Source organism: Mustela erminea, chromosome 1 (genome assembly GCF_009829155.1).
Source record: "Mustela erminea isolate mMusErm1 chromosome 1, mMusErm1.Pri, whole genome shotgun sequence".
Lineage (NCBI taxonomy): Eukaryota > Metazoa > Chordata > Mammalia > Carnivora > Mustelidae > Mustela > Mustela erminea.
In genome coordinates, this window is record NC_045614.1 from 27,186,087 (window position 1) to 27,212,055 (window position 25,969).

At 49.5% G+C, this 25,969-nt stretch overlaps 1 protein-coding gene across 5 annotated transcripts in view; it reads right to left on the reverse strand.

Annotated features, from left to right (window-relative positions):
* Window positions 1-1,695: 1,695 nt before the first annotated feature.
* The window catches only part of FAM3D (FAM3 metabolism regulating signaling molecule D), a 37,573-nt gene continuing 13,299 nt past the window's right edge, over window positions 1,696-25,969 (reverse strand). For 4 of the 5 annotated variants that reach the window (XM_032323851.1, XM_032323842.1, XM_032323825.1 and 1 more), the window contains exons 3-10: window positions 24,441-24,548; window positions 22,438-22,461; window positions 19,069-19,186; window positions 12,777-12,835; window positions 9,991-10,041; window positions 5,193-5,277; window positions 4,382-4,508; window positions 1,696-1,914 (exon numbers count right to left, since the gene is read on the reverse strand). In XM_032323851.1, the coding sequence (XP_032179742.1) occupies window positions 1,825-1,914; window positions 4,382-4,508; window positions 5,193-5,277; window positions 9,991-10,041; window positions 12,777-12,835; window positions 19,069-19,186; window positions 22,438-22,461; window positions 24,441-24,548 (662 nt within the window). In that variant the 3' untranslated portion in view covers window positions 1,696-1,824. The remainder of the gene's footprint in view (window positions 1,915-4,381; window positions 4,509-5,192; window positions 5,278-9,990; window positions 10,042-12,776; window positions 12,836-19,068; window positions 19,187-22,437; window positions 22,462-24,440; window positions 24,549-25,969) is intronic. The other variant, XM_032323858.1, reaches the window with a different exon arrangement.

The window sequence follows — 25,969 nt, forward strand, 5'->3', positions numbered from 1 at the left end:
TGGGTATTTACCCCAAAGATACAAACATAGTGATCCAAAGGGGCACGTGCACCCCAATGTTTATAGCAGCAATGTCCACAACAGCCAAACTATGGAAAGAGCTTAGATGTCCATCCACAGATAAATGGAGAAAACAGATTTGGTATATATATATAGAATGAAATACTGTGCAGCCATCAAAAAGCCTGAAATCTTGCCATTTGCAATGACGTAGTTGGAACTAGAGGGTATTATGCTGGGTGAAATTAAATCAATCAGAGAAAAACAATTATCATATGATCTCACTGATATGAGGAATTTGAGAAACAAGACAGAGGATCATAGGGGAAGGGAGGGAAAAATGAAACAAGACGAAACCAGAGAGGGAGACAAACCGTAAGAGACTCCCTATCAGGAAACAAAATCAGGGGTGCTGGAGTGGAGGGAGTGTTGTGAGGGATGGGGAGCTGGGTGGTGGACACTGGGGAGGGTACCTGCTATGGTGAGTGCTGTGAATTGTGTAAGACTGATGAAGAGACATTGACACCAGCCATTGGAGCCCACGGAGGTGGTAAGGCCCAAGGGACGTGGTACAAACACCCTGCCTGAGGTGTCTGAGAAGAGCCATGGGTGGCGTGGCTAGACCAAATCCTGGGAGGGGGACATGGAGGCAGACAGGACTGATGCCTGGGCTCCTGGGTGTGGACCAGGGAGACTGCAAAACTCCCATGGAAGTGCAAATGCCCTGAGCAGTGGACCACCAGACACTCAAGTCCTGCACACAGGGATGTGGAGCTCTGGGCTTCCAGTGTGTCTCTTGGCTAAGGACTCACACTGCAGCCACGGGTGGCCACGCTTTCTTCTGTAGGGCAGATAAAAAGTGCTCAGGAGTTCCCATCAGCCCCAGCGCTAGCAGCTCCCCAGCAGTGACAGGGTGGTGCATAAGCAGCTCAGCTCCCTCCCCCGGCTCAGAGATCTCTGATATGTGTACTCACGGATTCCCAGGAGGCCTCGAGGAACTAGGCTCCCCTCACGCACAGCCCTAAGACAGTCGACAACACAGCCTCTACTGGTTGCCTTCCCTTCCCCATCTTACTTCCCCACCCCACTGGTGTTTTCCAGAATCACCTCCTGAATAAATCTCAGGGGCTACTCCTGGGGAACCACTCCAAGATGAAGGCGGCCATGGCCTCCTCCTTGAAGCCTACCTGACAGCCTGCCTCTTCCTCCCAGCTTTCCTCAGACGGTGCCTGCCTCCCCTTCTCTGGCTCTGGAGCCTCCAGCTCTCATCAAGCAGCAGGGGAAGACAGTATGCTCAGTGTCCTCTCCTTCGGTTCTCTCTGCTTCTGTGGGTCTCACCTCTCATGCTGGGATCCAAGGAGTCATTCATTCACCCTTCCGCGTAATCCCTAGGAAATCAACCTGTCTTCCAGCAGCCTAACCTGGGACCCGAAGCTGTCGCTGACCTGTTCCCACTTGCGCCCAAGCCAACATGGCCTGGGTCAGTTTGATCCCATGGAAAGGTCAGAAAGTTCATTCAAAATCAGCAAAAATAAAATTTAATGGTGAGCCACAGGTGCAGCAGTCTGTCCTTCCTTGGGAGTGACCACCGGCCATCTTGAGGGAAAGCACACCGTTCCTTCTTCCTGCAGAGGGGCTCTGGAAGGACTCTGGATGGCTGGCCACCTCGGCTGGGCCGCCGCAGCCCCTGGGAGGGTGTGCAGAGGGCACCGACCCCCTGCCCCCACGGGGGAACTTTCCACCGGCCACCTGGTTTCCTTCTTGCAGCCACAGCTGGCGCTGACTCTAGGACAGCGAGAGGGCTTTTTCAGTCCTGCAGCTGCCCTAAGATATCTTCCGGGGAACACAGCCCTCCAGCTCCAGCAGCTCCGGCCAGCCCTCGTATTTGTTTGTGTCTGGGTTGTTCTTTAAGAACTAAAGAAAGAGAGAAGAGAAACGTGGACCATGGGGGAAGCTGTTCAAGATTCACACCTGAGTTTTCACTGCGCTTTAAGACATCCTGCCTTCACTCACTTCACCCTGGTTTCAGCCCCAAGGGGAGGTGGTGGGGTCGGATAGGACCAGCCCACTTCACAGGTGGGGAAACTGGGGCACAGAGGGACGGTAACATGCCCAAGGTTTTACAGAGGAGGTCAGAGCTCAGTCCTTGCCAGTCGTGCCCTGGGGAGGGGGGGTAGCAAGCACTGGGGCAGGCATGCAGAGGGTTAGCTCCTCTGCCAAATTCTCCATCAGCCTCTCTAGGACACCCCCAAACCACCACCACAACAATGACAAGAGCACTTGCTCTATGCCAGGTGCAAAAGTGCCTTATGTATTTATCCCTTAGAAGAGCCCTAAGAAGGCCCATACCATGACCATTCCATTCTGCAGATGGGGAACCTGAGGCACAGAGGGCCAAAGTTACCCCAGGGGCAGAACCACTGTGTAATAGTAGTACTGATAATAAATATAGAGAGAATAAAATCAGTTAAGATTGTGTTTAAAGTGCCTACGCTTAGTTTTTGGAGGAAAAAAAAATGTAAATAGCAAAACCTACCAGTGGAATAATTGTAGCTAACCCTTAGGGATAAAAGAAATTCTAGATGCTGCATCTCTGAAACCCAGAGCCCCATGTATGGGAACAAAGGACCTAATGTTTTCCATCACATCGTGGCCCCCACTGCCCTCCCGGGGATGGATCTATCCTCCACCCTCCCCGCCCCCGCCCCGGCCTGTGTTCTTCACCCAGAGGCTATAACCAGAGGGCTCCCTCCTTGTCTCCTCCAGCATAAGCTACTTTGTATTATCATTTTAAAAAAGTAATTTCCAACGACCTGAGTTCATTCTCTTAGAAACTCACACAGACTAACCAGGCCAGCATCTTCCAGATAAGGCAAAAATCCCTTGCAGCCCATCATGGTTCCGCCACCTGGAGCCGGTGTCTTATCACAGTCCCTCCCCTGCCTCCCTCAGCCCCTCACCTGCAGGCTGCTGTGCCTCCGGTCTGACTACTGCCTGGGCCTCCTCCCTGCCTTCTCCCTGTGCTCAGCCAGGGAGGCTGTGCTGAGAACATGGGGATGGGAACCTCCATGGAGGCCGGCAGACCTGGATGAGAACTATGTCAGCATCAGGTCCAGACAAGCCGGCTAAAACCTCTGCTCTGCTCCGGACCCTCAACAGTGGCAGCGGCAGGGTGTACCTGCTTCATTGCGGAATTAAAGGCGGCGCTGCAGGTACCTTGCTCAGCGGAGCCTGCACAGAGTCAGTGCTGGCTGAATACTAGTGTTTCTCATGTCTCCAAACGCTCTTCTCTGCTTAAGCCCTCCATGGCTCCCCACTGCCTTCAGGATAGCGTCCAGTCTCCTCAGTAGTCCTATGATGTGTCTGAAACATCGACTCTTAGCTGCCTGCCTTGGAATCTGGGCAGAGCTGAACATTCTCACCACCAGACTGCGGGCTACCTCAGGCCCTGTTAGATCTGGCTAGTTCTCCCACATTTGGGAATTTCTCTTGATTGGGGATGCACAGATGGGGGTCAGGGAGAGAAGGTGCAGCATTTCCCTGGAGGCTCCCACCCCTTCACGGACTCCCCTTTCCTCCCCTGAGCACCCCTGAGACTCCAGACTCTGCTTGGGGCCTGGGTGGTAGCTGTGGGGCCACAAGTCATGGACCACGCCTGACCCCTCCCGTGGACTCAGGCAGGTTGTCCTGTGTCCTCTTTTTTAAAAAGACATTATTCACTTATTTGACAGAGAGAGAGAGAGAAAGAGACAAGAGAGGAAACACAAGCAGGGGGAGTGGGAGAGGGAGAAGCAGGCTTCCCGCTGAGCAGAGAGCCCATTGTGGGGCTCCATCCCAGGACCCTGGCATCATGACCTGAGCCTAAGGCAGATGCCCAAAGAGTGAGCCACCCAGGTGCGCCCTCTGTCCTCCTCTTGATGGAAATTTATCCTCTCTACAGGGAGCTTAGAAGGGGACAGCTTCCCTGGTCTAAACCTCTCCCCTCTGGTGGGGAGGCCTGAGGCCTGGGGCAGGGGAGTAGAGAGACAGAAGGGGCTGGGCTTAGGTTTCCACCGGGACCAGAAGCCAGACGTCCTGCCCCCTGCTCTGCCCATCATGCAGGCTTCATCCCGCCATTCCTTTCTCTTTTTCCCATTCCTCACTTCCCTCATCCTTCTTTCCTCCTTTTCCTTCTCCTTTCTGGTACTTACCCATTTCCAGATGACCCAGCTCCTTGCAAAATGGTCAAGTCCACTTTCTGCGAGGGGATTAGCCAGTTGGGCCACCCTGACCTCTGAGGTCCCCCCAGTGTCCTCCCCAGCCACCCCAGTCCTTGTCCATCCATCCTTGGCACCTTACCCCCACCTGCCTCACTGGGCTGAAGGGGCCACCAGGAACTCACCTGCTCAAAAGGGCTTTTATCCCTGAGGTCTCTGGCCCCTAAGAAGACCCAGCTATCTCTGAAGCCCAGCTGCTTTGCATAGGAACTGCCCAAGTTGGTGAGGAGCTTCCTGGTCTCATCATTCATTCTGCAGAGGACCAGAAAGGACAGTGAGGTGGGGGGTGGGAGAAGAGACAGGTTCTCAAGCACTTGGCCTCCCCTCTGCCCGCTGGGTGCAGCCACCATGCTGGGCAGAGCTGCATTCAGGGGGACTAGGGCTGAGTGGCTAGGAGTACGGTTTTGCATCTGTTTACAAATATACATGTTTATCTGGAAAATATGGGCCATCACAGAGGAACTAAAAATTACAGTCTCACCCCACTTGACATAATCATTGTAACACTTTCATGTATATTTCCTTAATGTCTTTTCCCCCCATGCCCTGGCAGGGGTGGGGGTCATACCAATGCATTTATAATCTGTTTTTTTCCTGCTCAATACTAAATCGTGATCATTGTTCCACATCCTTAAATTTTCTACTTCATCATTTTTGATGAAGGTCTTCTTCTATGCACATACAATGTCATATCAACATGTGTCACAATTTCAGTAACTATTTGGTCTCTATTGGACACAGCCAGTGCATCCAATTTTCCAATGCTGTAACGGAGGCTGTGATGGGGAACACGTCTTTGTGCACTGGTCTGGTTATTTCCCTAGGAGAAGCTGCCAGAAGATAGAGCCAGAGGAGGAGTGGGGAAAAGGCACTCAGGACTTGGAAGCATTTGGGTCACTTCAACCCATAGCTGGCCAGGTGGAGGTTCCCACTTACTTGGTTCCTGGGTCATCATAGGAGGCCACTAGCACTAGTGTGCCCTCTGGGATTTCTTTAAGGAACTTTACCAGGAGCGTAATATCTGCGGGAGAAAGGAAAGTGGGGTGCTGGTCATTCTCATTCTCTGCTCCTGCCTGGAAGATCCACAAGTGGCCAGGGGCAGGGTGACACAGAGCTCCAGCTGAAGCTCAGGGCCAGTGGGAGGGGACTTTGGGTGAAGCTCCCTGTAGCCCTTGTCCAGGGGAGAGCAAAGTGCCTGGACCAAGTGCAGCCTCATTCAGGTGATCAGGAGTGGACCCTGGAATTCAAAAATTCCACAGGTGATCCTGATAGGCAGCCAGGTGTGAGAGGCACTGTTCTAAAGGCCCCTGGGGACCTGTACCTAAGGAATGGAGTGCAGTCATCTCTCAGGAACTCTGAGATTTCTGTATACCCCCTGCCACTTCCTTCTACGCTGGTTAAGAACCTAACTTGTCTGTGTTGAATTCAGAGGACAGGTAAGCTCACTGTACCACAGACAATTCAGGTCACTGAGACAGAACATCTGTGTCCACCAGTTCTCCAGCTTAGAGCAAGGAGCAAGTCTCCTTTTGCATCTTTAATACCTCCCTGCACTTGCAAAATCTCCACACTTACCAGAGAGCAGGCCTAGGTGCAGCACTTGGTGGGGAGGGGAGCATTGGCACCCAGCTTGCTTCAAGGACATGGATTTGTTTCCATTGTGCTTATTTTTATAGTCACCTTTCCTGCATAAAAACTGGTAACTTAGGGCACAGATAGATATATAAATATAAATGTAAATATATCTCTTAAGATATATTTAAGTTAAAAGAAGTGAACTGATTCAAAAGAAAATACTAGTAATTCAGATCGTACTCTGGATATGGTGGGATTTATGTGTGGGGGGGCTCTTGAACAGGAAGCCCATACATGAGGAAGTATAGGCAAGACTTGCCTAGTGGGAGAAGTAGGGCTACATCTGTCACATGAGGATAATTCGTAGTCCCGCCCACAGCATTTTTGTAAACAGCAAATGTGATGACGACTCTGGGCATATAGAAAATGCACTATAATGGAATTTTAATTATCAGCAGAATCAGGAACATAATTTTGGGGGCCCAGCGCAAATCAAAATGTGGATCATTCTGTTAAAAAATTAAGAATTTCAAGGCGGTGAAGGCAGAGAGAGCTTCAGACCAAACCGAAGTTTGCTCTAAGCAAAGGACTGCACTGCTGCCCTACCCACAGGCCCATGCCCATGAAGGCGAGCCAGTTCTAGTATTCCCCGGGGATCTCTTGGACTTAGGGGAAGAAACAAATTCTGAAAGCAAGGCCAGCTTCCAGCCAGCTCAGTAACACAGAGGCTTGTAGTCCATGACCACAGCTGCTCTGTTAGTGAAATGGCCCTTGATATCTCGAGACAAAAGAGGGAACTCTGAAAATTTGTTGGAGCCATTAGTTCCAGATATCAATATCTGTTATTATCTGGGATGGACAGTAATGTTTAGGGGAAAAAAAAAGTTCCTTCTGTTAATTATCTTCTCATTTGAAGAAGTCATTGACTTCTTTTATCTCTTGTGGGAAGGGGCAACTTGTCTTCAAATGCTTCTGTTTCTGGGTTCCCATCAGCCATGGTTATCCTTATATCCACATTCATAATAGAGCAATATAAAATTTAGTTTCTTTTAAATCATTTTTTACCCTTTTTGACAACCTATAGAATGGGAGAAGATATTTGCAAGTGTCTTATCAGATAAAGGGCTAGCATCCAGAATCTATAAAAAACTTATCAAACTCAATACCCAAAGAACACACAATCCAATCAAGAAATGGGCAGAAGATGCAAACAGACATTTCTGCAAAGAAGACATCCAAATGACCAAGAGACCCATGAAAAAAATGCTCCACATCACTTGGCATAAGGGAAATACAAATCAAAACCCCAGTGAGATACCACCTCACACCAGTCAGAATGGCTAAAATGAACAACTCAGGAACCAACAGGTGTCGGAAAGAACAGGAAAAAGGGGAATCCTCCTACACTGTTGGTGGGAATGTAAGCTGTTGCAGACACTCTAGAAAACAGTATGGAGGTTCCTCAGAAAGTTGAAAATAGAGCTACCCTACAACCCAGCAATTGCACTACTGGTATTTACCCCAAAGATACAGATGTAGTGAAGGGGCACGTGCACCCCAATGTTCATAGCAGCAATGTCCACGTAGCCAAATTTTGGAAAAGCCCAGATGTCCATTGATGAATAGATAAAGATGATATGGTGTGTGTGTATGTGTGTGTGTACATGTAACAGTGGAATATTACTCAGCCATCAAAAAATGAAATCTTGGGGCACCTAGGTGGCTCAGTGGGTTAAGCCTCCACCTTCGGCTCAGGTCATGATCTCAGGGTCCTGGGAACGAGCCCCGCCCCGCATAGGGCTCTCTGCTCAGCGGGGAGCCTGCTTCCTCCCTGCTCTCTCAGCCTACTTGTGATCTCTGTCTGTCAAATAAATAAATAAAATCTTAAAAAAAAAGCAATCTTGCCATTTGCAATGATGTGAATGGAACTAGAGGGTATTCTTCTAACTAAAATAAGTCAGAGAATGACAACTATCATATGACCTCACTCATACGTGGAATGTAAGAAACAAAACGGAATCACAGGGGAAGGGAGGAAAAAATAAAATGATGAAATCAGAGAGGAAGACAAGTCATAAGAGATCTTAACTGTAGGAAGCAAACTGAGCACTGCTGGAGGGCAGGTGGGTGGGGAAGATGGGTAACTGGGTGGTGGGCATTAGGGAGGGCCCACGGTGTAATGCGCACTGGGTGTTACGTAAGACCGATGAATCCCTGAACTCTACCTCTGAAACCAATAACGCACTAGATGTTAACTGAATTTAAATAAAAATAAATTATTTTTTACCCTTTTCATTCTGACAATGACCTTACTTCTGAGTCATGGGGATGGTGGGGGGGAAGAGAGGGAGGGGAGGCGGCTGTCTGCACCCCGGGCCCCTCCCACTGATTGATGTCAGTTCCCACCCAATCTCCTTGATCCGTCTCCTGAAGGGACACTATGATTTACCTCTATTTTACATATGACAAAATTGAAGTTCACAAGGGGTCACCTGCCTCAGTCCGAAGTCTTTGATTCCAGAGACTGGAGCTTTTCCATAAACCTGGCCCTGAGCCACCCCTGACCCACCATCTCCTCACCCATCTCCAAGCTCTGTCCTCCTCTTCCTCCCCTCCAGCCCCTGCCAGGCCCTGGCCATGCCTCGGTCCTCCTCTGCAGCTTCTGCCATATCGGGGCATGCCTGGAAGAAGCCTGCATGGGCCCTAAGGCAGGCTGTCAGCTAGCACAACCTCAGGCCCTGCAGACCCTACCCATGAGCTGGGACTCACACGGGTGTGACCCTTAGGGGACCCAGGGGACCAGGGGTCAGGGCGCCAGCTGCTGTCTCCATGTGCGGTGCATCGGATCGCCTTCCCAAATATTCCCCGCTGTGACTGCTGGGCACCGGATTCCTACAGCCCACCTTTCAGCCCCTCCTTTGTTTGCAAAGCCAAGAGGGCTTCTTGCTTTCTTGCTGCCTGGCTTTGTCCCCTCTTGGGCTCGTGTGTTTAGGTGGGTACAGGAAGGTAGTGATGCCTGAGCCCAGAGCCGGCCCTGAGCTCCCAGGCACAGGGAAGGGAGACCGAGCCAAACTGATCTCTGAGAAGGGGACTGGGCTCAGTTCAGCTGCCCTGATGGAAACCCATCACTGTTGGACCAAGACATCTGCTGCCTATGAGGGGCCGCCCTGCTGCTGCCTCACTCCTTGTCGAGAATCTGGGGTCAGAGGGAGGGGGGTGGGCTGCCAGCTGGGCAGTGGGTGGCCTATTGGGTTTGGGATGGATTCCACGGTGCTTTAGAAGATGTGAGGATTGTTGGGTGAGACTCCTGCCCCCAGCACAGCTTCACCAGTCAGCCTGGTGGGGGGGTTGGTGAGGAAGGTGCTGGTGGGAACAGCCAGCCCAGGGAGGTCAGAGTCCTGTCCGCAGGCTGTGCTAAGGGCCGCAAGGACAGTAGAGTGGTCACCTGTCCAGAGAGCTCAGAAAGCACGCCTGTGCAGACAGAGAAGAGAAGATGTCTGCAGCAACATGCAGAGAGCTTGGAGCCTCTCAGTGATCCTTTCCAGGCCTTGGGAGGACTTGTTCTGTCCTTGGGCCCAAGAGAGACCCCTGTGGCCTTAAAAAAAAAATACCTTTACCTAGCAGAGCAAACTGGGCTGTGTGTCCTTGTCCTTAGCACTTGAGGGCACACCTGCTTGGCCTCCAACTGCCAACACCAGTGTTTCTTTGCCTCAAGGTCCTCTCTGACCTCCAGATCTTCCTCTATGCCCTGGAGCAACCCAGAAATGTGGAAAGTGCCAATGAATTAGTGGAATTAGAGCCCCAGCTCCCTTGCCCCTCTGATATTTCTCTGAGGCATGTACTTGACACTGGCTCTCCAGTTCCAATCGCCTGCAGCGTTCAGCCTGGTAACACACTGTTCTCGCTATCTCCCCCTTCTCTCTATCACTTCCTGCTGGCATTTCCTGAGATTACCTCCTCCCAAATGAACTATTGCACTTGACTCCTGGTCTTGGAATCTGCACCCAGGAGAGCCCAACTAAGACAGCAGGAAGAAGTTTCAAAGACAGCAGGATGGTCCTCCACCCCTATCATGCTTTCTCTCTGGTTGTCTCCTCAGGAGAAGAGAGCCAAGGAGCTCAGCCCACCCTGAGACCTCAGTGCCAACAGAGGTGCTTACCTCCAGAGTACATGTCGAAACATTTCTGTGTCAGCACCACTCCTGTGGTTCCTGCAGATGAGAGAGCAAAACTGTGATTTCCTGAAATAGATCATCCTGCCTATCGTTTTGCAGAAAATGGCTACTCTTTAGTCTAAGATCTAAAAATGGAATAATAATGGAGTCAAGACAGTTCCTACGGAAAGCATGCAGGACTGAGTAGGGGCCCAGGAACTTCTGGGCTGATCTGAGAGGTACAAGGACATGATGGTGAAGGATCTCTGGAATTGAACAGTATCCAACCCCTTTGGGGCTGTGTTCTGCCTTGCCACTTCCTAACGCACCTCTTAGTATTTGGGCGTCAACTGCTGCATCTGAACAATGGGTTATGGGATCTACGGGATTTAAACTAGGTAGTAAACATACAAGACAAATTTTAGCTGGAAAACAGTAGTAAAAATAACTGTACTCGTTATGATTAATTCTTCCTAAATAGGACATCTGAATCCTCTGGTTCATGAGGGCAAAGGGTTTTGCAGTGGGCTGAATGTAGTCAAAGTTCAGAGTTCTGTCATCTGAATTGCTCTTGTGCGTTTTGTGAAAGGAGTCCTACAGGGAACCAGGTGTTTAGGGGGAGTTGCAGTTCTCAATTTCTGCCACTAGATGGAGATGTTGCAGAGGGGATGGCAGCTCTACAGTTCCACCACGGGACCCTTCCCCCCAAGCCAGTTTGTGGATCCCTGAAGAGGGTGGGGATAGGGGCCTGGGTAGTGGAGGCTCTCCTGCAGGGTCGGTGGAGGGTTTACATTATAGCCCTTCCTGGATTCTCAAAGCCACCACTGTACGGTCTTTGGAAGGCAACGGTCGATGTACACATGAAACTGATGATGTGCATTTTTCTAGAATTAGGGGGATGAGGTATAGTTTAAACAGTTTCTTAAAAGAATCTCTGCCCCCTAAAAGACTGAGAACCACCAATCTTCAGCAATCCTTGTTGGCTTATACAGATGAGAACCTAAGGCCCTGAGAGTGATCACTGGCCGTATCCCCAGCTAGCAGGCACTTCCAGGAGGTTTTTAAGTCTAGGGAAGTTAGTTCAGCTGAGCAATTTGACCTGAGTCCTTCAGATCCAGGTTTATATCTAGAGGATTCTATCGGCTGTGTAACCTTGGGCAAGTTGCCCAACCTCTCTGAACCTCCATTTTCTTACCTAGAACATAGGCATACAACTCCACTGTGGCATGGGGAGGAGGTTGAATGAAACAGCTCACAGCAAAGGCTCAGTAAGCGTCAGCTCTTGGTGCTACTGGTGCTTGTTTTTATCTTGGCGCTTAATAAGGGGAAGAGCAGGAGGCCCTAGTCTGAGCCTGTCTCATGGGAGACTATTTGAAGAGTGTCCTACTAAGAAGTATGGGTTTGAAGCCAAGGACAATAGGGAGCCCCAGATAGGCTTGGAGCAGGGCGTGCCTTCTGATCTCCTGCTTTGGGTAAGGCTCCATTTTTGCCCTAGACTTTGACCTTTCTCCCGACTCAGCAGGATTCTGGGCAGAAGGGAGATGGCTCCTGTAGGAGCAACCAATCTAAACCCTGTCACTTCCGAAGTGTGTTCACATGGTCATGCCACACACAATCTTGACCTCCTCCTTTCTGAGCGTCTGCTGTGCCCTTTGTCCCAGGAAGTGGCTCTTAGATTCAGGGACTTGGCCTTTGCTCTCCATCTCATCTGTGCCTCTCCAAGGGCAGAGCATGTGGTCCTTACTCTGTCCCTGTAAACCCACCCCTCCCGAAATGTGTCCCTGTTTCAGGCTTGGCCTGCCAATGCTCCCTGCAAGAGATGCTGTGGGCCTTCCCCCACATCTCCCTGCCTCCAACCTCCCTACTCCAAGCTGGAAGGAAGTTTCTGGAATGCAGGGCTGGGCTCTCATGCCCTGCTCCAAGCCTATCTGAGGCTCCCTGTTGTCCTCTGCTTTAAGCCCACACTTCTTAGCAGGACACTTGGCCCCTCACTCTGTCATCCTGCCTGCCCCCTGCCCCAGCTGTACCTGTCATCCCTCCTTTTCTTATGTGTCCAGATAGACCTCATGTGGCCCCCATTCCCTCTACCCACTCCTTCCTTCTCTGCTCCCTGCACAGTGCTGCCCCAGCCTTGAGGGAGTCTCCCCTACATTTTTCTGGCCAACCCATACTATTCCTTTTGGCCTCAGCTGACCAGCACTTCCCTCTGGAAGCCTCCCCTGATGACCCCCAACCCCACTCTGTGTCCCAGTTCTCAGGGCTCTGCTTCCTTCTCCTTCACAGATGCTCACCCCACTGGATTGGTGGTCAACTTCAGGGGCACCCCAGGGAGTGTGAGGCCAGGGCCAGTCCTTCTTGTTCATGGCTAACCCCCCCACTTGCCCCCTGGTGCTCTGTACAGGGCCTGGCCCACAGTACCTGCTGTCAATACTGTTGAATGAGTGAATGAAGGTATGTAATCAGTTCATCACATCACACTGTTAGGGGTTGTCCCCCATGGTTTCACTTGTGTTGGTTTAGGCTGTGTGGCCTTGAGGGTGGGGTCATGCTTCACAGGAGAAGCATATCCTCCTTGGATAGCTGCACATGGCAGAAGCCTGGTCAGGACTCTGGTGGGTAGGACCGGGTCTTTTAGACCCCCTGCCCCACAAGCTTCCCCAGGACGGCCCCAGGCATGTGGTAGGAGCTGAGCTGCTGTTGGCTGAATGAATGTTAACTATCTCCCCATACCTCATGGCCCTCAGTACTAAGAGCATGGTGGGGACTGTCTGGGGGATGGATCTGCAGCTCACCGTTCACCAGGGCAAAGTTCAGGCCTCTGCCCACGTTGTTTTTCACAGGACTCATGATCCTGAATAAGAAGAAGAAAAACAAAATACAACAGTTGGTCCCCAGTGTGGAACGAACACTCTGCTTTTGTGACGCTGGAACTCTGAGGGGGCCCACACGGCGCTATGCAGAAGCATTAGGAAACACAGAATAATTTGGGCCATCTGTTTTCTCCTGGAAACGAGCGGTGGGCTGGATTCTCTGAGGAATACTCATGGCATGTTTGGACGAGAACAGTCTGCTTGGAAAAGAGAGAAGGTCCCTGCCTGGGGCTCTGAGTTGTTGGAGGTGGGACCAGCCCACCTCCCCCAAGCAGTGAGGCCTGGTTGCTGGGAAGAAGGCAGAACCCAGAGTGCTGATGCCATCCTGCAGAGGCGGAGATTTTTATATGGAGACCAGCTGTGTTCTTGCCTGCCCAGCATCCACAGCCCGATCTTCTGGTATTTCTTGGGAAAACTATCTTTCTCTACTCTCAGATTAGGCAGTTCTCAGGGCTGACCTCAGTCTTCCAGGACCAGATGAGTAGAACACCCTGTGTCCCTGCCCACAGTAACTGAGCCATGTACGGTCATGTGACCCAGGCCAGCCAATGAAATTCAATCTTGGGACTTTTATAGGGATAGTTTGGATGGGAAAGTTCTCTTCCCAGTGGGGTGCCAGCCTGAGCTGCTCTGTCAACCAGCTAGTGGCCTCCCTCCTTCACAGGAACCAACACATTTTTCATGTTGAGAAAACAGAATCTGACAGAAGAGAACAGAGCTAAAGATGGTGTGAGAGGGACCCCTGATGACATGGTCTAAACCCCCTGGATCCAGCTGGTCCTGAAGCCTGTTATCTCTGCATTTTGTGTATGGGAATCACTAAGTTCCTTCTTTTGCTCGAATTGGAGTTAGGTTCAAAATCCCTGTTTTTTAAAAAAAGATTTCACTTCTTTATTTGAGAGAGAGAGAGAAAAAGAGAAAAAGAGAGGGAAAGAGACTGAGAGAACAAGTGGGAGGAGGCACAGAGAGAAAAGCAGACTCTCTGCAGAGCAGGGAGCCGGATGTGGTACCTGATCCCAGCAAGGCTGTCATACAGAATAGAAGGAGAGATAAACTGTTTTTAGGACAGACAGAAACTAAAAGAATTTGTGACCACTAAACCAGCCCTACAGGAAATACAAAAGGGGATCCTTTAAGCAAAGAAAGAACCCAAAAGTAACACAGACCAGAAAGCAACAGAGACAATATACAGAAAGTGACTTTAATTATACAATGGCACAAAATTCATATCTTACAATAGTTACTCTGAATGTAAATGGGCTAACTGCCCCAATCAAAAGACAAAGGGTATCAGATTAGTTAAAAAAGTATGATCCATTGATATGCTGTCTATAAGAGACTCATTTTAGACCCAAAGACACCTCCAGGTTGAAAGTGAGGGGGTGGAGAACCATTTATCATGCTAATGAACCTCAAAAGAAAGCTGGGTTGGCAATCCTTTTATCAGACCAATTAGATTTTAAACCAAAGACTATAAAAAGAGATGAGGAAGGACACTCTACAATAATTAAAGGGCCTAGCCAACAAGAATTAACAACTGTTAATATTTATGCCCCTAACATGGGAGCAGTCAATTATATGAACCAATTAATAACAGAATTAAAGAAACATATCGATAATATATTAATAGTAGGGGACTTTAATATCCCTCTCACTGAAATGGAGAGTTCATCTAAGCAGAAGATCAACAAGGAAACAAGGGCTTTAAATGACACACTGGACCAGATGGACTTCACAGATACATTCAAACATTCCATCCTAAAGCAACTGAATATACATTCTTCTCTAGTGCACATGGAACATTCTCCAGAATAGATCATATCCTGGGTGACAAATCTGGTCTCAACTGGTACCAAAAGATTGGGATTATTCCCTGCATATTTTCAGACCACAATGCTCTGAAGCTAGAACTCAATCACAAGAGGAAATGTGGAAGGAACACAGATACATGGAGGTTAAAAGAGCATCTTAGCAAAGAATGAATGGGTCAATCAGGAAATTAAAAATTCAAAAAATCCATGGAAAGGAATGAAAATGAAAACACAACTGTTCAAAGCTGTTGGGATGCAGCAAAGGCGGTCCTAAGAGGGACGTATACAGCAATACAAACCTTTCTCAAGAAACAAGAAAAGTCTCAAATACACAACCTAACCTTACACCGAAAAGAGCTGGAGAAAGAACAGCAAAGAAAGCCTAAATCCAGCAGCAGGAAAGAATAAAGATTAGAGCAGAAATCAATGAAATAGAAACCAAAAGAACAGTGGAGCCAATCAACAAAATTAGAAGCTGGTTCTCTGAAAGAATAAATAAGATCTATAAACCCCTGGCCAGACTTATCAAAAAGAAAAGAGAAAGGACCCCAATAAATAAAATCATGAATTAAAGAGTGAATAATGAATGATGAATGATCACAACCAACACTGAAGAAATACAAACAATTATAGGACATATTATGAGCAACTATACGCTAGCAAATTAGACAATCTGGAAGAAACAGATGCATCCTAGAAATGTATAAACTACTGAAACTGAACCAGGAAGAAAAAATCTGAACAGATCCATAACCAGCAAGGAAACTGAAGTAATAATTAAAAATATCCCAACAGACAAGAGTCCAGGGCTGGAGGTCTTCCCAGGTAACAACAAATGTTTGTTACCAAACATTTAAAGAAGAACTAACACCTATTCTTCTGAAGCTGTTTCAGAAAACAGAAATGGAAGGAAAACTTCCAAACTCATTCTAGGCCAGCATTACCTTGATACCCAAACCAGACAAAGACCCCACCAAAAGGAAAATTACAGACCAACATCCCTAATGAACATGGATACAAAAATTCTCACCAAGATACTAGCCAACAAGATCCAATAGCACTTTAAAAGGATTATTCACTTATGGACACTGGGGAGGGTATGTGCTATGGTAGTGCTGGGAAGTGTGTAAGCCTGACAATTCACAGACCTAATAATAATAATACATATATTATTATAATATATAATACATATAATACATATATTATTATATTATATAATAATACATTATATTAACTAATAATACATTATATGTTAATTTTAAAAAAAGGATTATTCACCATGACAAGGTGGGATTTATTCCTTGCTGTAAGGGTGGTTCGACACCCATAAATCAATCAATGTGATACACCACATGAATACAAGAAAGAACAAGACCCACATGACTCTCTCAATTGATGCAGAAAAAGCAACTGACAAAGTACAGCATCCTTTCTTGATTAAAACTCTTCACAGTGTAGGGATAGAGAGTACATACCTAACTATCATAAAAACCATCTATGAAAAACCCACAGCAAATACCCTTCTCAGTGGGGAAAAACTAAGAGCTTTTCACCTAAGGTCAGGAATATGGCAGGGATGTCCACTACCACCACTGCTATTCAACATAGTACTAGAAGTCCTAGCCTCAGCAATCAGACAGCAAAAAGAAATAAAAAGTATCCAAATCGGCAAAGAAGTCAAACTCTCATTCTTTGCAGAAGACATTATACTCTATATGGAAAGCCCAAAAGACTCCACCCCAAAATCGCCAGATTCCTCATACAGGAATCCAGTAAAGTGGCAGGATATAAAATCAATGCACAGCAATCAGTTGCATTTCTATGCACTAAAAATGAGACAAAAGAAAGAATTACAATTGTACCCAAAATCGTAAAATACCTAGGAATAAACCTAATGAAAGAGGCAAAGGATATGTACTCTAAAAACTACAGAACACTTATGAAGGAAATAGAGGAAGACACAAAGAAATGGAAAAACATTCCATACGCATGGGTTGGAACAACAAATATTGTTAAAATGTCTATGCTACCTAGAACTATCTACACATTTAATGGAATCCCTATCAAAATACTATCAACATTTTTCAGAGCTGGAAAAAAATAATCCTAGAATTTTTATGGAACCAGAGAAGACCCCCCAATAGCCAAAGCAATGTTGAAAAAGAAAACCAAAATCAGTGGTATCACAGTTCCCAGACGTCAAGCATTATTACAAAGCTGTCATCATCAAGACAGTATGGTACTGGCACAAAAACAGACACCCAGATCAATGGATCAGAATAGAGAGCCCAGAAACAGACCCTCAACTCTGTGGTCAACTACTCTTGACAGAGCAGGAAAGAATGTCCAATGGGAAAAAGACAGTCTCTTCAACAAATGGTGTTAGGAAAACTGAACGGCCACATGCAAAAGAATGAAACTGGACCATTTTCTTACATCATACACAAAAATAAACTCAAAATGGATAAAACACCTAAATGTGAGACAGGAATCCATTAAAGTCTGAGGGGAGAGCAAAGGCAGCAACCTCTTTGTTGGCCAGAGCAACTTCTTTCTAGACACATCTCCAAAGGCGAGGGAAACAAGAGCAAAATGAACTATTGGGACTTCATCAAAAATAAAAAGCTTTTGCACAGCAAAGGAAATAGTTGACAATACCGAAGACAACCTACAGAATGGAAGAAGATATTTGCAGATGTCTTATCAGATAAAGGGCTAGTATCCAAAATCCATAAAGAAGTTATCAAACTCAACACCTGAAGAACACATAATCCAATCAAGAAATGGGAAGAAGACATCAAGAGCCGTTTTCCCAAAGAAGACATACAAATGGCCAATAGACACATGAAAAAACACTTAGCATCACTGGGCATCAGGGAAATCCAAATCAATACCATAATGAGGTACCACCTCACACCAGTCAGAATGGCAAAAATTAACAACTCCAGAAACAACAGGTGTTGGCGTGCATGTGGAGAAAGGGGAACCCTCTTACACTGTTGGCAGGAATGAAAGCTGAGGTAGCCATTCTGGAAAACAGCACGGAGGTTCCTCAAAAAGTTAAGAATAGAGCTACCTATGACCCAGCAACTTCATTACTAGGTATTTACTCAAAGGTTACAAACAGTGATTCAAAGGGACATGAATGTTTACAGCAGCAATGTCTATAAAGCCAAACCACGGAAAGAGCCCAGATGTCCACTGACAGATGAATGGACAAAGAAGATGTGGTATAGGGGCACCTGGGTGGCTCAGTGGGTTAAAGCCTCTGCCTTCGGCTCAGGTCATGATCCCGGGGTCCTGGGATTGAGCCCCACATCGGGCTCTCTGTTCAGCAGGGAGCCTGCTCCCCCCCGCCCCCTTTGCCTGCCTCTCTGCCTACTTGTGATCTGTAAAAAAAAAAAAAAAAAAAAAAAAAAAAAAGAATATGTGGTGTATACATACAATGGAATATTACTTAGCCATTAAAAAGAATGAAATCTTGCCATTTGCGATGATGTGGATGGAACTAGAGGGTATTACGCTAAGCGAAATAAGTCAAAGACAAATACCATAAGATTTCACTCATATGTGGAATTTAAGAAAACAGATGAACATGGGGAAGGGAAGGAAAAATAAAATAAGATGAAAATAGAGAGGGAGGCAAGCCTAAGAGACTCTTAATCATAGGAAACCAACTGAGGGTTGCTGGAGGGGAGCTGGGTGGGAGGATGGGGTAACTGGGTGATGGCATGAAGGAGGGCACGGGGTGTAATAAGCACTGGGTGTTCCATGCTACTGATGAATCACTAAATTCTACCTAAAAACCTAATAATACAGTATATGTCAAATTAAATTAAATTAAATTAAAGAAAAATAAATACGTAAATACATACACCACCAGTCCCTGGCCCCTTTGGTAGGATAAACTTAGTGCCCCAGAGCCTTTACCATCTGGCTTGGATAATGCCTACATAGTCTTTGTTCTGCACCTGGATGGAAGCCCCCGCACCTGCTGCATCTGAACTTTGAGGCCTGGATCTTGTTTCTGAGCTCTCCCAGAGGCATTCGCCCCTTTAGAGGAAGCCCAGGACCTTGACTATCAGGTAGACAAGCTCAAGAGTTCAAATCCAGACTCTGCCACGGGTCAGGTGGGTAATGGCGTCTGAACCTCCATTTCCTCATCTTTGCAAAGGGGTTCATTGCAACCCCACCCCCTACCCCCCCAGGGAGGGTTGGGGGATTGAATGAGAGGAAGCCGGGCAGCATTTAACAAGGTGCTGGCGGATGGGAAAGCTGTCGGGATTACTGTTATTCGTGACTCATGCCCCCAGAGGAAAAGCAAGCCAGTGGAAGGTGTGGGCCCGTCTCAGCGCCCGCCCTTGCAGCCTTCGAATTGGTGAATGAACCCGCAAGAAACTTACACACGGTTTTCAAAGCACATGGTGGGACCCACGACGTTAGCGGCTCCGCTGCTGATTTTAAAGGCAAAGAAGTTGTCCGGGCAGGGCTTGCTGAGGCCGCACTTGGTCCTCACGACCTCTGTGGAGGGAACAGACCAACCTTGGTGGTCGCAGCGTGGCAAGGGGCTCGGGAGGAGGCAGGGGAGCGGCCCCGGGGAGCAGGCTCCGGACCCTGCGAGAAGCCTCCCCTCCAAGGCACCTTCCCGACAGCCTCAAGGCCGGGGGATTTGCCCCTTCACGCATGCGCAGGGCGCCTCCAGCCCTCCCCGCTGAAGACACCTTTGTGTCTGACCACCCTCGAGTTTATTTTCAGGGTTTCCAGGACAGCTCTAGTTCCAGCTCAGCGCCTGGCTCTGATGCAGACTCTCGTCCTCTCCTGGTGGCCCTCCCAGGGCCAGCCCCCGAGGCCAGAGAGAGGCGGGAAATGTATCTGGGACCCCCCCACACAGCTGGGCCCTCCACAGACTCTGTGAGCGGGGATCTCCGTCACCTGTGTTTTCGGCCCGGCAGGCTCTCATTTATACTAATGCCTGCTGTTGCTGTTTTTTGTTTTTTTTTTTTTTAAAACCCACCACCTGACACTTTGGAAAGTACCGTTAGGGAGGCTGGGTAAACATGAAATTAGAGAAAGTTCACCTGCAAAGGGAAAGCCATGATCGGGCAGCGTGTGTCCTCCAGCCCCTGCTCCGCGCCCCGCGGAGCTATGGCAGCACGGGCTTGGAGCGAACCCCCAGGCTTCCTGAGACAAGCTGGCAGCCGCCAGGGGCTTGCTGTGTGCTAAGCACCGTGGCAAGCACTTTACATTTATTATCTTGTTAAATCATGCCGGGAACTCCTATGCCTGGCACACAGTAGGCACTCAATAAACATTCACTGAATGAACGCATAGGTGGTTGGGCAGGGCTGGGCTCCAGGCTGGGAGAAAGGATGCCATCAGGGTGCTGAGGATCTTGCCAGCCTCTAGGGAGCCTTTCTGTGCCTCAGGGAAAAGTGTCCCTCTGGGGGGGGACACAACTCACTGTGCAAGACTTGCCAAGCCCACGCCCAGGTACTCCAGCCAAGCAGGCAGCCCTGGAGGCCTGAGTGGAATGCCTATGGTGGGCTCTCTGCCCTGCCTCCTGCTCCGAGACTCAGTACCCCACCTGATGGGTATAACCAGAGCTCAAACCAGGACACTGTCACCAGAATGAGCGCCAGGTGCCGAGACTCCCACAAGGGGCTGTTAAGGGCAGAGTGGGTGTCTAGGCTGGAGGCTCCCAGTCAAAGAGAGCTGGAGACGTGGGGACCTGACCCCTTCCCCCACCTTCTGAAGAGGACCCTTCTCAGGAGGCCTAGTACCTGCCGAAAGGTGGGGATGAAGGCTGAGGATGACACTGGGGAGGAGTCCTACTCTCCTGTGAGCCTTGGGCCCTCACCTCTGGTGGCCTGTCCCCTCATGGAAAGGCCAGGTAACTCCTGAGACCAGACATTCTTACTGATGCTGGAGGGATTGTTCCAGGCCCTGGACCCCACTGTAGCGTTTGCCCAGAGCCTAATCAACTGCAGCTAAGTCTGATAAACCTGATGTCAACAAGCTGGCTTAAGCAGGCTTTTCCAGAATTGATTTTCTGACCATCCAGCCTTTACGGTCCAGCTACTGGCTGAAGGGGATGACGTCCAGGGGGCTCAGCCACTGGGAGGCAGGGATTTGCTTTCTGGATTTGGGCTGGGGGGCTGTGCCCAGCTGCCTCAAACCCTGAGACTCCAAGCCCTCTGGGAACCCCCAGTGCTGCTGCTGAGGGTATGAAGCAAAGCACTGGTGGGGGTGGGGGGGAGCAGTCAGGAAATGCAGGCTGCTCTTGAATAATCTTCAGTGTGACTTGCCAGAAATCTCTCCCTTTACCTTTGCCAGCTATAAAATGAAGGAGTTGGTTTAGATCAGGGCTGTCGGATAGCTCTTCTCGGAACTGTCAGTGGAGCTACTATTAGGGGCTTAACTGTCAATGTCGACCAGGAGAGCTGGCAGGGGGCAGGCAGCTTGTGTGCCCACATCTGTCATGCCCCAGCAGATGATGCCTGAGTGTGTGTTTGTACCGAGATGCTGTGCTACTCTGTGTCTACTCTAGAATAGGACTCAGGAGGCTTAGGTCAATGGAGTTGCAGTGTGGGTGAATGGTTGGTGTTGATCCATATGGTCTTTGCTCTCTGTAACCCCACAGTGCACGGGGGCCCCTATGCCCTTCTCGGTCAAAATTCTGTTCCTGCAACTATAACCCTCTTCTGTCACTGTTACATTAGGGTGGGAGAAGGGGGGGGGCTTGGAGATGTTGCCTCCTGAAAGGAGCCTTGAGAGGGTGGGCTCTGGGCTAGCCTGGAGTTGAACTCCTGCTCCACTATGTACATCTGTGTTACCTTGGCCAAGAGATTTCACTTCTCTGAGCTTCAGTGTGCCCACCTATAAAATGGGTATAATTAGAGCGCCTACCCGAGGTGGTGAGGATTGCATGAGATGCCTGGAACGCTCTGAACACAGAATATAGTCAGCCCTCCATCACTGTACTATCATCATCATCATCATAACTGTCCCTCCCTTCCCCCCCTCCACACTTTGGGAGCTGGGGTCTTTCGCTGAAGCCCTGCTTGGATGGCTGCAGTATCCAACATTGGAGGCCTCAGCATTCCCACTTTCCAGTGCCTGACTCTCCAGCTACGGTCTCTCTTGCAGCCCCCCACATTACTGCCTCTAGGCCTTTGCCATTTCCTCCCTAATGCCTTCTCTGATCTCATCCCGTTGGAAGGGGGTAGCCCTCCCGGAGGCCAGAACACTCTGCCCCATCTCTCTTGGCACACTGGGCACTTCCACCCTAAAAGACAACCAGCACCCCCTTCTATATGCTTCTAGGGGCACGTGGAGTGCCCCATATGGCCCCGGGGACTCTGGAACAGGAACTGTGACCCACGCCTGTGGTCGCTGCACAATGACAATAAGCATATCACCCATCTTCAGGGCTCTGGCTCAGTGGGGGGGTCAGAGAGGGGAGGTGGCTGTGCAGGGCCGGGGGCTGTGACTAGGGAGGCAATCCAGACTGCAGGGTGGGGTTGCTAGGGAAGGGAGAACTGAGCTATCTCCATCAGTCTGAATGGCTGAGAGGAGGCCACTACTGATACAGGGCTCGGTGCGGGGGGGGGGGGGGGGGGGGGGGGGGGGCTTCAGAAGGCACCTTGGGGCCATGGGAGGAGAGAGCTGGGCAGATTCTGGACACCAAGATTTTTCTAGGGCCTGCAGGGCTGGGAGGAGAAGCCCTGGAAAATCTCACTCTAAGGCAAAGGCAGGGCTGGGGTGATACTCACCGACCTTCTTGGAGTCCAAATCTGCTAGAGAGAAGACACAATCTGGTTAGCGAGAAAAATGCTTTGGGCGCCCCCTGCTGGACGCTGGAGAGTGGCATTGGCCAGCGCCAAGCGTTCTCCTCCTGTGGGAGGGCCTCCTGTTGAGGTGAACTCTAGAAGTCCCACCCTGTCAGGGAGCCCTCCCTCACCTTCTCTGCCACCGCTTCACACACACACACACACACAGCACTTCCTACTCTAACAGAGCATGTTATTAAATGCATAAAATAAAACAGATTAGAATGGAAACCAACTATACATCAATATAATAATAAAATATTAAAACATAAATTTGTGCTACAATAATCTATGTGCTTCTTTATTAGTGCATTAAATAATAAGGTGGGGGGGGGTGTATGTAGCCAAACTAGGAACCTCTGAAGAAAATGAATATTACCCCGTTCAGTGTCTGAGCATTCATGGTTTTCAATGGCCACTTTCCCACTGGTTACCTGTCCTGTCACCATAAGTATTTCTTGAGACCCTGGATCATCACTTTTGATTTTGTATATTCTGTAATTAAGTCTGTTTGTCTTTCTGACTCAGACCATGAGCGGGGGCCACATGTTTCTCATTTTGGGGTCCCTGGGACCTAACACAGAATAGTCACTCCATGTTGGTTGGAGGTGTTGATTCATCAGACTTCCGTTCTGGGGTGTACTTTCAAACCCTGTTCTCTTTCTCACTTCAGGCTGGGGCTCTCTCCTCTAGAGGACACCCCTGAGCTCCAGTTCTGCTCAGAGCCTCCTACACTGACCTGGGCCCATCTCTTCCCAGGCTGTCTGCACAGCAAACTCCATCTCTGTAAAAGCACTGTCCTGGGGCTGGGAACATGGTGGCCTACATGGGTTTATACAATTCATCCTGATGTGGGTGTGAGCCCATCCATCATCCACTCATCCATCCATCCATCTACCCATCCAGCCAGCCAGCCACCCTCTGCCATCCAACCATCCATCTACCCATCTATCCACCCATTCATCATTCATCCATCCACCCACACATCCATTACCCACCTACCCACCATCCATCCATCTATACATCTGTCCACCCATTCATAATCTATCCATCCACCCATCCATCCCTCCACCCACCATCTACCAATCCACCCATCCATCAACCATCTATCCATCATCCATCTATCCATCCATCCATCCACTATGTATCCATCCACCTGTCCATTCATCCACCTACATACCCATCCATTCACCCATCCTTCCATCCACCTTCCATCAGTCCACCCATTCATCATTCACCCATCCATCCATTCATTTTTCTTACATTTATCAAACGTTTACTGAGCATCTGCCCTGCACGGAGTGCTAGAGAAATGGATGTACACAGGATAAAATCCTTGCCTTCAAGAAGGTTACATTCTAGGGGATGGTGATCGAAAACAACCAAGTAGACAAATAAAACACCCTAATAATGGATGATGGTGAAGCTCTCAAGGAAACAGGCTGACATAGGGGCTAAAGTAGAGGGAGGTGTCATGGCTGCAGCTGGGGTTGTTGGGGAAGGCCTCTCTGAGGAGGTCATATTTGAGCAGAGACCTGAAGTTGGAGAAGAGGGACATCTGTGTGAAGAGTGTTTCAGGAAGAGGTGAGAGCAGCCGCGGCTAGATACCACTCAATGCTCAGTTTTGTGTCTCTTGGCTTCCTCCCTTCCCTCCTCCCTTCCTTTCTTCTTTTCTTCCTCCCTCTGTCCATTTTTCTTGGAATCCCATTTCCAAAATGGCCCTTGATGCAGGCACATGTTTTGGCCAGGGTCTTGGAACACTTATCTGTTTCCCCATGGGCTCCAGCCTTCCTGGCAGGCTCCACCCCCCCAAAGGCTGGAGTCCCAAAGGCAGCCCAAACTCTGCCATGTCTGGCTGTCTCCTGGGTCACCCACAGATGGAGGGAGGACTATCCTTGGCCCCGTCCTGGTCCATAGTCCCTGCCCCAGCAGGGAGCCCCACTCACCCAGCCAGCGGGGCAGACGGATAGTTTTCATGTTTAAGCTGCTGTAGCTGCGCAAAAAGATCCATGTGGTGACCAGGGCAAAGATGAGGGCCAGGAGTCGGAGCACACCTGCAAAGCAAGGAGATCCTGCCGTGAAGCCCCATCACAAGGCCACATAGCAAGGCTCCTTGTGAGTCCTTACCGAATCCCCACAGTGAGACCATGTCATGAGACCCCACCAGACTGAGGCCCACACCTTGGACCAGGTCAGGGGACCGCGTGGTAGGACCATGTGGGAGTCCATGCAGTGATCAAATGGTGAGACCGTGCTGTAAGGTGACGTGGCCACATTTCCCCAAGTGGGTCTACTGGGAGAAAAAGTTAGAAATGAGCCTTCCTGGGCTCCACGTAGCCACCCAGAGATAGACTCTTGAGGGGTTAGGCCTAGGAATCTGCACTCTTATCCAGCACCCCAGGATGAGGCCTGAGTGGGTGGCAGCAAAGCAGGAGGCAGGTTCTGCAGCAGACAGCCCGCTCGGGGAGCCCCGCCACAGGAGTCAGGAAGGCTGTGGCCAGTGCTCTGGACAGCCAGTGCCGCTGTGTGACCTCGGGCCAAAGCTCAGCCTCTCTGGGCAGGAGTGCCTCAGTCATAGGGTGGACATGGTTCAACAGCCTTGCTTCCGAGCCCTGAGCTCACTGGGAGCGATGTGATAGTTGTCTCTAATAGGCAGCCTCCAAGGTGGCTTGGGGCTAGGGCTGGTCCCTCACATTTTCCATCACTCCTCCTGAAAGCTGCCACAAATAACCATACAATGCTATCTATAGAACATACACTGCCCTTTCTTACATGGCTTCCCTGGCCTCACAGCCTGACTGCTTCTGCACTAGTGGGGAGCAAACCCCCACCCAGGACAGACCCCCCGAGCTCCCAGTCTCACTCCCTTCCCCCACTCTCCCATGAGGGCCAGAGGCAGGCGCCACTATACCTGGTGGCTCGATTGCCATCAAGCCACACTCTCTAGGTCCGTCCCTGACCTCCGTGTGGCCCTGAATTCAGCTCTGGGGTCTTGTGTTAGCCTCTCACTAGTAGGGCTGGAGGAGAAGGCACGGCTGGGGCACGGCTCAGGGCTGTGGGAGGTCCCTCATCTTCTGGGCCCCAGTGTGGCCTGGAGGCACCCAGAATTCTCCCTGGGCATCAGCTCACATGATACAGACTTTTGTTGGAGGCAGTGGGCCAACAGCTTTCACGTACATAGTTATCTCAGTTCATCCTCATGGTAAACGTACGAATTGGATGCTACTGATCATTACCATTTTTCAGATGAGGAAACAGGCTCAGGGAGGTGGTCAGTTAGCTCAGACGTGGCGTTTGAAGGGAAGGGAAGTGTGCTGACTCTAAAACTTGTGCTCTGAACTTCCTCACAGCTATTTGGGAATATAAATGAATTGTGTCCATTTCTTCCTTGGTGCCTCAGTCTCCCTATCTGTACAGAGGGTATAGCATGAGAACATGGATGAGAAGGCAAAGGCTGCTCTTTGTGCCCAGCCCC